This window comes from Oryzias latipes, chromosome 8 (assembly GCF_053564925.1).
Source record: "Oryzias latipes strain Hd-rR chromosome 8, Olatipes_Hd-rR_3.1".
Classification (NCBI taxonomy): Eukaryota; Metazoa; Chordata; class Actinopteri; order Beloniformes; family Adrianichthyidae; genus Oryzias; species Oryzias latipes.
In genome coordinates, this window is record NC_136244.1 from 7,891,324 (window position 1) to 7,904,576 (window position 13,253).

The following is a 13,253-nucleotide window of genomic DNA, read 5'->3' on the forward strand; positions in this document are numbered from 1 at the left end:
AGCCAGACGTTCCCAGCAGACCCTCACAGTACGTGTGGGTCTTCCAAGCCTTTCTGGCCTCCTTCCCCGCCAGCGAATCCAACTCACCACCAGGTAGTGATCGGTGGAGAGCTCCGCCCCTCTCTTCACCCGAGCGTCCAAGACACAAGGCCGAACGTCGCCTGAAACAACTACAAAGTCGATCATCGACCTCCTGCCTAGGGTGTCCTGATGCCAGGTGTATTGATGGACACCCTTGTGCTCGAACATGGTGTTCGTTATAGATAGATAGATAGATAGATAGATAGATAGATAGATAGATAGATAGATAGATAGATAGATAGATAGATAGATAGATAGATAGATAGATAGATAGATAGATAGATAGATAGATAGATAGATAGATAGATAGATAGATAGATAGATAGATAGATAGATAGATAGATAGATGACTTTATTAATCCCACAATGGGGAAATTTCATTTCTGTGGCAGCAACACGACATTCAGAAATAATCTATATAATATAACATCAATAAAGGACATCACAAATGACATTTATATTAGATAATTAAAAATATTACTAAAATTATTATGAAAAATTATTATCAAAAATGAGATTCTTATTAAATAAAGAAATAAATATTAAATAAATACAGCTGCAAAAATGTGTAAAAAACATGCGGTCTGCAAAACATGTAAACTGTAAAAAAACATTACAAATTTTTTCAAAATACAGAAATAACTAATGAAGTTCACACCAAAAACAAAAACAAACAACTGTTCAGGAACAAAAAACTATTTAAAATTGAAAAACAACAACTACAACAAAAGTAAATGAATCAATGACTAAACAGAAAAACACCCCTGGGACCGTGGAGTGTCACTTTGACACGGTGTTGTACAGTCTGATGGCTGTGGGGAGGAATGACCTGCGGTAGCGCTCCTTCTTACACTGAGGGTGCAACAGTCTTGTGCCGAAAGAGCTGGTCTACAGCCTCTACAGTTTGGTGCAGGGGGTGGGAGGGGTTATCCATGATGGATGTCAGCTTAGCTAACATCCTCCTGTCCGCCACCTCCTCGATGGACTCAAGTGTGCAGCCCAGGACAGAGCCGGCCTTCCTAACCAGTTTGTTAAGCCTCTTCAAGTATCTGCCTGCACTGCCCCCCGCCCAGCACACAACTCCATAAAGGACCACTGAGGCCACCACAGTGTCGTAAAAGGTCCTCAGCAGCTGTCTGCACACGCCAAAGGACCTCAGTCTCCTCAGCAGGTGAAGGCGACACTGGCCCCTCCTGTACAGAGCATCCGTGTTGTTGGACCAGTCCAGTCTGTTGTTCAGGTGAACACCCAGATATTTAAATGTGTCCACGACCTCAATGTCTGAACCCTGGATGTTCACCGGTGACTGTGATGGTGAGGACCTCCTGAAGTCCAGGATCAGCTCCTTTGTCTTGCTGGTGTTAAGCAGCAGGTGGTTTACTTCACACCAGCTAACAAAAGCCGCGTTTACATGGGCAAAAGTAATCGGAAAGAACGCCTGATCGGAAAGAAAATGCGTCATGTAAACGCGCCGTTCGGAATACTCTGCCCCGATCAGACTCATTCGGATCAGAATTTCTTTCCGATCGAGATAGGTGGGTTATACCGATCGTTTATCCGATCATGGAGCATGTAAACGGTCATTCCGATCGTGTGTCACTACTGCTCTGGGTTACGTCATGCATAGACGGTGTTTCGCTGAGAGAAAGCTTTGAAGCGCATACGGGACCACCAGCTGCTCTGCGGACGCCCCGTGAAAAGCGCCGCTCCGCTCTCGCCCCTCTGGCTGTCTGCCTCTCCCTCCTTCACGAGGGGTATGCGGGGCAGCAGCGCTTTGTTCCACTGGCACCCGAGTCCCGGTGCCAGTGGACCAAGTGAGCAGAAGAGCCAGATAACTTTGTGTGTGAAGGGAGGGAGGGATGCTTAGTTACATGTGCGCTTTTTTGTTTTGTTATGTGTGGGAGAATTCAGACTGCGAGCCGTCCCGCCGCTCTGGGTTAGGGACTGCAGGACTCAGGAGGAACCGTGTTGTTTGGGGCGGTGTGTGAACGTTTCAGAGCAGAAATAAATGTTGCTCCGCCCTTAGAAGCTGTCCGGGCAAAATAAAGGCCGATGTTATTCCCACATATTTACGTGCAGCCAAGATAGATTGCTGCGTCTCTCGCACGGTCCTGGATTTTGTGTCCACAAGCAAGGCTAATGTTGTTAGCGCGTGTTGTTAGCCTGTCCTAACTCTTCCAGCTCCGTTCTTCAACATAAAAAGCAATGACCACACGGATTAAATAAACGATGAGCGAGCAGGCGCTTCATACTATTCATAACATTAATAAAAGCACGTTTGGAAGATCGCCTCGTGTTACGGAGCTGTTGCATAAAAGTCTGTGGCAGCGGTCTGTTTACAACGAGGCGCACCTCTTCTTCCGGTTTTTTTTTTTTTTTTTACCACTGCTGCGCATGCCCAAACGATTTATTCCGACCAAAGGTGTGAGCCATGGGAACGCTTGTTCTAATCGGAAAAAGGTTTTCTGTGCCCATGTGCACGGGTGAATTTTAACCCGACCATTGATCCGATCAAGATATTCTGCCCATGTAACCGCGGCTAAAGTCGGAGATGCCCCCCCTGTACTCCTGCTCATCCCCCCCTGATACACAGCCCACAATGGCACTGTCGTCTGAGAACTTCTGCAGATGACAGTGGTGGGAGTCGTAGGTAAAGTCTGATGTGTACAGGGTGAACAGGAATGGGGAGAGCACAGTCCCTTGAGGTGCCCCCGTGCTGCAGACCACCACATCAGACACACAGTCACGCAGCCTCACAAACTGTGGCCTGTCTGTGAGGTAGTTGATGGTCCAAGCAACCAGATGTTGGTCCACACCTGCAACCTCCAGCTTCCTCCTCAGCAGTGATGGCTGAATTGTGTTGAAAGCACTGGAGAAATCAAAAAACATGACTCTCACAGTGCTCCCAGGGGCCTCCAGGTGAGACAGGGCCCGATGCTGCAGGTAGATGATGGCGTCATCCACCCCGATGCCTGGTCGATGGCTGAGGATGATCCTCTCCATAGCCTTCATCAGGTGGGAAGTCAAGGCGACAGGTCTGAAGTGGTTCGGTTCCGTAGGACGAGGTACCTTTGGAACCGGAACCAGGCAGGAAGTCCTCCAGAGGACTGGTACCTTCTCCAGTCTGAGGCTCATATTAAATATGAACAGCATCACCACACAGAGCTGGTCTGCACACTCCCTGAGGAGCCTGGAGGTGATGTTGTCAGGGCCTGTTGCCTTCCTGGCCTTTGTTCTCCTTAACTCCATCCTAACCTGATTCAGGGTGAAGCAGAGGGGGGTTGGAGGATGGGTGGGCGGTGGCTGGTCTGGTGCTGTGAGTCGTTGGGGGGGGTCCCTTTGCTTCTGTTGGAAGAAGGGGAGAGTGGACTGTTTGGTGCTGAGGTGATAACAGCTGCAGCTGGGAGGAGACGCCTGAGCTGGAAAGGTGTGAAGAGGGGGCCGTGTGGGTGGAGACTGGGGGCTGGGCAGAATCAAATCTGTTAAAGTACAGGTTCAGTTCATTTGCCCAGGCTTGGTCACCTGTGACCTGGCGACCATTTCCAGCCTCAGCATGGACATGGACAAACTGTGACGAGCACAGAAGTCCAAAAACGAAACACCACTCGGGTTCAGATCAGGGGGGCACTTCTACCAATCACGCCCCTCCAGGTGGCACTGTCATTGCCCACGTGGGCATTGAAATCCCCCAGGAGGACAATGGAGTCCCCCATTGGGGCACTTTCCAGTACCCCTTCGAGAGACACCAAGAAGGCCTGGTACTCCAAGCTGCTGTTCGGCCCGTAAGCCAAAACCACAGTTAGAGACCTGTCCCCCATCCGAAGGCGGAGGGACATGACCCTCTCGTCCACCGGGGTGAACTCCAACACTTGGCGGCTAAGCTGGGGGCTCACGAGTAAGTATTTCGATGGATTGCAATAGTATCTTGTGGGAACGGAATAGTATTTCGTGCAAACAAAATATTAATTTGTGGGAACAAGATATTAATCTGTGGGAACAAGATGTATTTTAATTTTTTAATGTTAGGACACGTGCTCCATAGTAACAGCACTAAATAATGATAAATGCAGCTCCTGTGGGCAGAAGTAGAGATAAGTATGTGTGATGGTGGGTTAGATGGCGTTTTTGTTTCTTTTCGTATTGTTAAAAGTTTGGATAATAACTTTTTTCTTTTGAGTCACTATTTACTTTACAGACTTTTGCTTTTAAAATCACTTTGGCTGAATGACACTTTGGATTTTAGTTGAACATTTGGAGATTTTCACAAAAATCAAGAGATCTATTCTATTCTATCAAACCACTAACTGATATCCAACAAAAATATGATTTAAAATTAAAAATGTTTCTATTTTTACATATAGTTTAATCACTGTAAAATCGTCCTAACACAAAGTTTACATCATACAGCTCAGAGGATGGAGAGAAAGACGAGAAGAGAGAAAAAGAATCAGGACAGATGGAGGAAAGAAACAGGCTGGTCTTATGGTAGATGTACAGGGCAAAGCCAATTGATACCAAATAAATAGTATTCTTCATTAAAAAAAACATGCATTAGCAAAATGTTTAATTTATTTAAAACATTACATAATTTTTGCTTGGCCATAGGATTTAGTGGAGAAGAACACTGGCAAGAGGTGAAGGAGACAGACATGAGGTGAGTGATGCATCTGATATTAAAGAGAGCGGAGATGACTTCAGGTAGGAATCATTAAAGTATTGAAGCCACAAAAATCAAGATGCTCATTCTGGTTAAAACTTCTGCTGAACACCTGTTCACTTACTTTGGAAAAAGAAGTGCAGACATACATGACAAGTCAGTCACAACAGAGAAGAATGAGAAGAGAGGTTCAGATAAAGATGATGATGATGATGATAGAGAGACAGCTGATCAGCTGATGATGAAGAGGGAGAAGAACAGAGAGGTACAGGGGAGAGGGCTGGGGCAAGGCATTACTCAAATCCCTCTGAATGGCCTTCACCACACAAATCTGGGGAATCATTGAGGCAAAAAACTGTTGAAAATAGTTCACAAAAATGTTCTGCTGGGTCATATCCAAGATCAGACAAGAAGTAATGAGATTTACACATTAAACAATAAAAGCGCTGTGCAGGTCTTTAGATAGCTTTACGGTGGGGCGTTTTTATAATGTGCATTTATGTCTGTGTGTGTGGGGGGGTGGGGGGTGTTATAATGTGCCTTTATTTCGGGGGGTTAGAATGTGGCCACATGTGAAACTGGATAGTTGGTGACCTCTTGGTGACAGATTGTCATAAATATCTGCACTCTCATAGCTAAAACAAACATTTATATTTCAGGATTTATAAATAGGTCTGTACATTTGCACGTCTTTAACTAAGTGGAAATGTATTTTTTTTTAAGTTTTATTTGACCTTTAGAGATGTGCGGGGTCCCCTAACTGTGTGGAAGATCTCGAGATCGGATCCTGCTTTTAATAATGTCTGCAGCTGTCCTCTGCAATGAAGACATACTGCACAACTCACACAACAAACAATAGGAGGAGAATTGCAGCACACTGGATGTGCTGCTGCACAAAGCGGCTTTTACACCTCTCTAGTCCGGACACAGTGAACCACAGCAGAGGTGAAAGTAGAGAAAACATTGGGTGTGAAATTTCTTCAGAATGTTACCAAGACAGTTGACCGCATAACATCAGGTGTTACTTTGACAAAAAGCCTGACTTTTTACCATAAAAATCAAAATCAACAGTTTTGTAACCAAAACTCCCCTCCCTGTTTTATTAAATTCCTCAAAAATGAGTCTAGGACAGAGGCCACTTCTGTTTAGGAGTCAGTCTAGGACTGCACAGTGGTTAGAGCTCTCACCTCACAGCCAGTTTAAATCCCAGCAGGGTTCTTTCTGTGTTGACTTTGTATGTTCTCCTTTTGCATGTGAGGGTTTTCTCCAGACACTCCAGCTTCTTCCCACAGACCAAAACAGATGCTTCATAGTTGCATTGATGTCTCTAAATTGCCCCTAGATGTGTGATTGTGTTGCCCTCCAACAGACTGGTGGCCCCAGAGTGTACCCCATCTGGGCAGCTTGGTGGGTGAGGTGAGAGGCTACCACGCAGGAAACCAGGGTTCCGGAGGGGAATGAACAATGGTACTGGAGCAAATACCATATCAATGGCGAGCAATTAACTTCACCCAGTGAGGGCGAGATCCTTAACGAGGATCCCGGGCGCGGTTCGGCTGCAGCTCCCCCAGGGGATGGGTCAAAATGCGGAGAAGAAGTTCCCCATTGTGGGATAAATAAAGTATCAATTATTATTATCTTCCCCCAACAGTGGATGGGTTGGCTGTAGCTGCCCTGGGACCCTAAAAGGGATTCAGTGGGTTCTGAATGCCTGGATCTCAGTCTACAAATGAACATGAGGCCCATTAGGCCACTTCTGTCCAGAACACTGAGGAATAAAAACTTCTTTGTAAAAACATGTGCATCAAGTTTACATTTTCTACATGTCATTTTTATTCATTTAACTTTTTAAATTTATTCTTTTTTCAATATAAAACAAAAAAACTCAATAATTTTTCAATGTTGCTGCATATTTACTGTTTTGTATGTTCATCCATCCATCCATCCATCCATCCATCCATTTTTTAAAACTGCTGAGTCCGGTTCAGGGTCACAGGGGTTGCTGGAGCCTATCCCAGCTCCTGTTGGGTGAAGGTGGGGTACACCATGGACAGCTAACCAATTTGCACCGATGTTGCAGGGCCATACAATCTTATGCACACGTTGGGACCATTTTGATTGCAGTGTTTTTCAACCTTTTTTGAGCCAAGGCACACTTTAACGATGACAAAAATCCCCCTCTCTGTATTGATCTACAGCCCCTCCACAATCTCACATCCTTTTTTGTGATAATTCTGACAGAAAAAGCTGGAAGTAACAGCTGTTTTTTTCTAAAAGATGTAATAAAAGTTAAGTTAGAAGATTTAAAAACTGTTTGATGTGTGTTCGTTGTGATTTCAAGACGTTTAACAACGAAGACTCATTGTCACTTTAGCCCAATGCATCATGGGCGATGTAAGGCAAACAGCCGCCAAATGCAGACAGACTCGCTTCTCTGAGCTTCATTGTTTTGTTCACTTTTTCCACGGACTGATACCGGATTCTGTGGAAAGTTAAACCGCTAAAGACGAGCTTTAGCTGGTATTTTTGTTGGAACTGAGCGACTTTATGAGCAGAATCCGAACAAGGAAGTGAAGACTTTAACCACTTCTGATTGGTCAGACTGATGACATATGATCGTGCCTCCAAGAATGGTTGGTGGAGACAGTTGAAGGGGCGGGACTTTTCCAAAAACAGCTGTAGCTGCAGCAAAATGGCGGTACCGTCATTCTTATCAAAACGTCTTTAATAGAATCAAATAAAGACAAAGAAAAAAGTATTTTATGATCTTTCAAATTACTAACTACTCAGTGTTTTATCAGGGCCTGTTTGGATGAACAAAGGGCTGATATCCTGGAGATGGGAAATGTTTTTAGATCAGTGAATGTGTAATTTCCCACGGCACATCTGACCATCTCCCCACACCGGTTGAAAAACACTGTACTAATGAACCTGTAGGAGGAAGCTGGAAGAAAACCCAGACATGAAAACTCCACACCAAAAGGACCCTGCTGCTGGGATTCAAACCACAGCCTTCTCACTGTCAAACGAGAGTGCTAACCACTACACAATTGTCCAGCCCAAGTTGCTTAGTTTGATATTAGTATTGAGTTTATAATCCAGGTTGATGTTTTTGCACAATTCTGCTGCATGTTTACTCGTCTTTTCTATGATGCTTGTTTTGATGTTAAAAGGTTTCAAACGTAGTGTTTGAAAAGATCGGCAAAAATGTGCTCAAAACCAGTTTAACAAGCAGGTTTGCAGATATGTGCTTTGAATCCAACAATAATAGTGATCATAAAACAACTAACAAAGACTTGGGAGAGGACAGATAGTTTTTTAAAGCTTTTATTGAATTTTATTTCACAATATTAGACCATGTATTGTCTTTTATCATAATGCCACAAATAATGTCAACTGGCTAATACAATATAAAACAACTTCCACAGTTTTCCTATATTTATATTATTTACATGCACTCATGTTTGGAGGCATAGAGATCAGGCCTTTGCTCCCTCGACTGTTCTTTCCTCTGTCCCGTTTGGTTGTTTAGAGGCCGTCGCATTGAGGTTCCTTCAGCTCCATTGAGCTCTTTTGTTCTTTTTTGGGGGGGATTTATACACACCTGTGTTTTTTCGTGGAAGCATTGCGGGATCAAATGAATGAAATGGGCCAAAACGAGCAACAAAGCGGCTGATGACACCATCTCTGGAAGCACACACGAATGATAAATGTGTGTGGAGTTCATCACAGTAACTGACACACGGCTTCACTTGCAGTTGGATTCACACAAAAGACTCGTCACAATATTCAAGGATGTAATGGAGGTTTTTTTTGGAGCAAAGACTCTCCTGCCTCAGCATAAATAGTTCTTATTTTTATTGGCAAACACCCACAGAAACTTCACTTCCTCCCAACTTCAACCGTCCGATTTCATGACGTGCCAAGTTTGTCTTTTTCTTAATGTAAATAATTATCCTTTAATCTCAAACTTCAGATGTAAAGGCTGATGTGATGAAAATATTGTTGTGCTTCTGACTGGTTTGTTTCATTTCACACTCTTAAAAGTAAAAGATGTTTGAGGCTTTTAGAAAAAGACAAAAAAGAATGATGGTGCAGCAGATCAAATCTGCCACAAACAACCTTCCTGGATGGCAAAACGCTGTTTCTTGTGTTAATGAAAGCTCCGTATATGGATGGTAGATGTTTACGAGAGTCATACTGACAGCAGTTCTCAGCTTGATCAGCTACCGGTAATGCCTTCCTTATTTTTTTATTTTATTTTACAGAGAAAAAAAGAATTGTTGAAAAGTTGAGAAGGAGAAAAGGGCTTGCTTGTCATTTGCGCGACAGCAAAATACTACTCAAAGATGGATTCTTATTGGAGTGGTCCTTCAAGCGCTGCCTGCCTCCTGCATGGCGTCAGACTGCTGGGCAGCACAGAGGAGAGCTCTGCCCTCTATGTGGGGGCAAACTTCTTGGCCTGCGCCCTTACCCTCTTCTCATAGTCCATCCTGTTCTGACTGGAATAAAAAGACAGTGAAAACATTATAGGGAGGTTTCTTTGGAAAAGAAAACTATTTTACCAGTCCTTTTTGCAGCATACGCCTACCAGTAGATTGTGTAGGCTTCAGCTTGTGCAGGGTCCTGAATGTTTGGCTCGTTCAGCAGCTCTTGAATACCCAAGAGGATCTTGGGAGAGAGAAAAAAAAAAGCAGAAAAAACAGGTTGCTATAAGCCTCCGTGTCACCGAGTGCTGGTGGAGAGCAGATGAGCTTCAGTTTAACCACCGATTAGTCAGTACAGTCACACTGGCGACGGCGTGGTCCAAAAACCACATCATCGAGACTGGTGGCTATCCCATCGTCTTAAAAGAAGGTCAAGCAGCACTGAACGCAGCTGCTCTGACAAGAGATTTCTCAATCTGCACCACAGCGCTACTCAGGCTTAAAGTCCCCTATGACCATTTTATAAAACAAAAATGTTCCCAGTGGTGTTTTAATTATGATGATTACATTTTTTACCAAAATCCCACAACCTAAAGGTCTTAAAAAAGCCATATTTCATGTTTATCTGAAGCCACTGTTTCCAAAATCTCCTCTGCATGGACATGGCCATTGGTGCTGAGCTAAGTAGCCCCGCCCTTGACCCCCAACCCTTTCTGCAGGCTGCGTTGGTACCCGTCTGAACCTACTGTTACTAATACACCATGGACAGTCTGCCACAGGGCCCATGGAGCTGAACCGATCCAGAACACCGTGACTGCTCCCGTGAAGCGAGCTGGCAGCCGGAGAGAGACCCGCTGCCCAGGCCTCCTGAACTTTTTATTATATTTTTCTTATTTTCATTGAGTTCCCCTGTTTTTATTCTTGTTTTTATTTTTACCCTCTCTGGTTAATGCAGTGCAGCAAAGCTCTGTCAAACTCGGCCAGAGACAGAACACAAATGCAGAGAACACATTTGGAACTTTAAGTTGAATTCTAAATACGTGCGGCCAACAACAAAATCCACCCTCAGACGCACTTAAAAAACGTGCAGGGAATGCAGAAGTGTGCCATCTTCTCTTCTGCCGCACCTGAGCTGCTGTGCACGCTCGACAGGGCAGATCAGGGAGCTTGTGCAATGCGCATGTGAGGTTGTGACATCACAAAAGCCCATTAATTCAAAAATAAAATGATTTTTGTTACATTTGTTCTCGTTCATAAAATAAAAAATGCCACAAGTATATGTCAAAAACAAAAACAGGATTTTTATCGGAGGGGAACTTTAAAGACCTACTCCGATGAAAATTGTGTTTTTGGTGTTCTTATTATAATCTTGTATAATTTTTCTCATGATGGAAGACATCTATAATGAAATTTAAGCTTAAAATGGGATTTCTGGGTATTTCTTTATTCATATTGTTGTGAATTAGGAGCAGACAAGCTTAATTGTGACATAGAAAATATGCTGGGTGGGCTACAAGCTCCCTGCACTGCTCGGCAACAGGGAGGGGAGGGGTCCCACTCACAACTCAGAGGCAAATTTCTAACGAACTCCTGTCCCTCTGCAGAAACTATGACAACTTTTTTTAAACTTTGGCAAACACTGCTCAATCATAAATAAAAGACCACTGGGAATGTTTTTACAATAGATCAAAAGATGATCAGAGTGAGTCTTTGAAAGCAGCAGTGCGTTCTCCATTTGTCAGACCCCCTAAGGGTTTTACACACAAACAAAAATTCACTTGTATCAGAATGAGCGTGTGTAATTAATCAACACCTGTTTGATAGTGATGGCAGGTCTCCAGTCTTTGTCCTCCTCCAGGATCGACAGACACACTGTCCCTGAGGGATACACATTCGGGTGGAAGATGGGCGGCTCAAACTTGCCTGAAAAACATATTGAAAACATCAACGATCAGCAAAATCCTCTCAAATTCACTTAACCCTTTAACACCCGAGGTGTCGCCAAAGAAGCCTAACACGCAATATTTGACATAACTCCCCGACCGTTCACAGGATCAATGTGAATCAGCTGATTATGACGCGGAGAAGAGCGGCTTTACTGCCATTTACTCACATATGGAATGACAGCTTTAGCAGCAAGTGTTTACATTCTGCTAGACGTGTTTGTTCTTTGAACTTTAGTGACAGGAATCACGCACTGGACACACCGACGCGTCGAGCTCATAAAGTGAAACCCTGTGTCGATGTTCGTATCGCTTCAGGAAAAGTCCCATGACCAATACAGCAACTGTGTCAGTGTCACAGAGGAGCCAATTCCATTTCAAACGGATTCTTCTTATTTAAAATGAATCATTTATGTTTTGTGCGGTAGATGAAATGTCGCGTTTGCTCAGCAGAACTGTCAAACTTAAAAGCACCTCCTCAATGTTGGGGCATTAGAGAGCGAGACATGGGAATGAGGAACTAGAATAACAAATGATGTTTGCATTGTTACTGCAATGATGTTTTCGGTCCAGGAGTCAGTACTGAGTGACACAGTATCGACAAAGTATCAATACTGTTTGGGAAATGTGCCGAAACGCTTCAAGAGGCTTCATCTACCCATCACTATTACACAATTGGCTTAAGCATAAATTGAAGGAGAAATTTGGAATTGCATTCATGGTAACAGCCACCTGGACTTTACAAACAAACTAATCATTTACTTTTAAAATGAGAGCAACATTAACAAGAAACTATGCAAGATTCAGCTTCTGAGTTTCATTAAGTCATTAATGGCCAAACCTTACCTAGAGGTCTCAACTATTTTATTCTGACATTTTATAATGTTTGTTGTCAGAATTGTCTGATTTGACACATTTATCCTTTATGGAATTACCTAAAACAACATGTAGTAGTCAACAGGATTCAATACTCACATTTGGGTGGGGAAGACGGGTAATCGTCTTTAAACAGCATCCTCAGTTTGTACAGTCCTCCTTCCCATAAGGTCTAGTGAACAAAGATAAAAACAGCAACTTTCACAAGGTGAATGAAAGAATTCCACACATTCATAAATCGAAAACTGATATGACTGATATGACAGACAGACAGACGGACAACGTCAATCTCTGATAACGTCAATCTCCTCTATCGTCAATCTCCTTTCAACCTGTAACTCAGGGTTTTTCTCTACTTACTCCTTTCTTTCCAGGGATGGCACATTCCCAGTTCATCAGATTCATGGTACCATCTGGATTCTTAGTAGGCACAGCAACAAATCCCTAATTAATACAAAGAGACCATTTGATATCAGAAATTTCCCCTATAATTGCATGTTTTTATAGTATTTTGCCATTGCCTCTGAAATTTTAGTTTTTATTTAACATTTTGCTTACAAAGGGGTGATCTTTCCTCCAGGCTTTGCGCTCCTGAGACAGTCTGCTAAGAGCAATGCCCGACATTGCTGCTCATTCACGCCCCCCTGTGGAAAAACAACTTCAAACTCATCAAGTCTGACAAAAACATACAAATTAAACAAACTTTCACTGTTGTTTTTGCCAAAATGGCATCGACTAGTCAGTGAATTTTCAATCATTACCATGTTTTATACGCGACAGAAGAGGTAAAGTAAAAAGTAACTGATTAGCAGCAGTGCTCAACAGCTCCGGCTACCGCCCAAAATAACATTTTACTGGTCTTTTTGTACAACAATACTTGTTATTTTTGTTTAAAAACCCATTTAGATATACCTACCTTGAATTAAGTATAGTCAAAAAAATCTTAAATTGCTGGCTTTAGCTTGTTTGCTTCGCTAATGCTAATGCTAGGTTTGCTATGACGGCGACTAAAAAAAGGGGGGAAAAACCTATTGGCGTTTAAAAACAAAGCGCTTGGTTCACCTCGGGTATTAATTAAAACGCTTTATTTTTTAATAATTGCACCCAATCACACTTTTAAAAATAATATAACACAATTTGGTCAAATTCACCTGAGTTATGTAAACAATGTGACTAAAATCGGTTCGATGTTAGCGCACAGCAAGAAAGGACCCCAATTTGTTTATTTCGTAAGGACCTTCAGGCACTATGCTGGTCATCTGTGAGAGT

The 13,253-nt window shown here is 43.1% G+C and overlaps 1 protein-coding gene across 2 annotated transcripts; it reads right to left on the bottom strand.

Annotated features, from left to right (window-relative positions):
- Window positions 1-8,049: 8,049 nt before the first annotated feature.
- Window positions 8,050-13,253, bottom strand: LOC101169703 (SUMO-conjugating enzyme UBC9). 2 transcript variants are annotated; one of them, XM_004071770.5, is made up of 7 exons: window positions 12,901-13,253; window positions 12,543-12,628; window positions 12,345-12,428; window positions 12,084-12,156; window positions 10,979-11,088; window positions 9,330-9,409; window positions 8,050-9,240 (listed from the first exon to the last, which is right to left on the bottom strand). In XM_004071770.5, exons 2-7 carry the CDS (start codon window positions 12,606-12,608, stop codon window positions 9,177-9,179), a joined length of 477 nt encoding a protein of 158 aa, XP_004071818.1. In that variant the 5' UTR covers window positions 12,609-12,628; window positions 12,901-13,253; the 3' UTR covers window positions 8,050-9,176. The 2 variants fall into 2 exon arrangements, with proteins under 2 accessions (XP_004071818.1, XP_020561097.1); XM_020705438.3 differs by having other exon boundaries at window positions 13,136-13,203.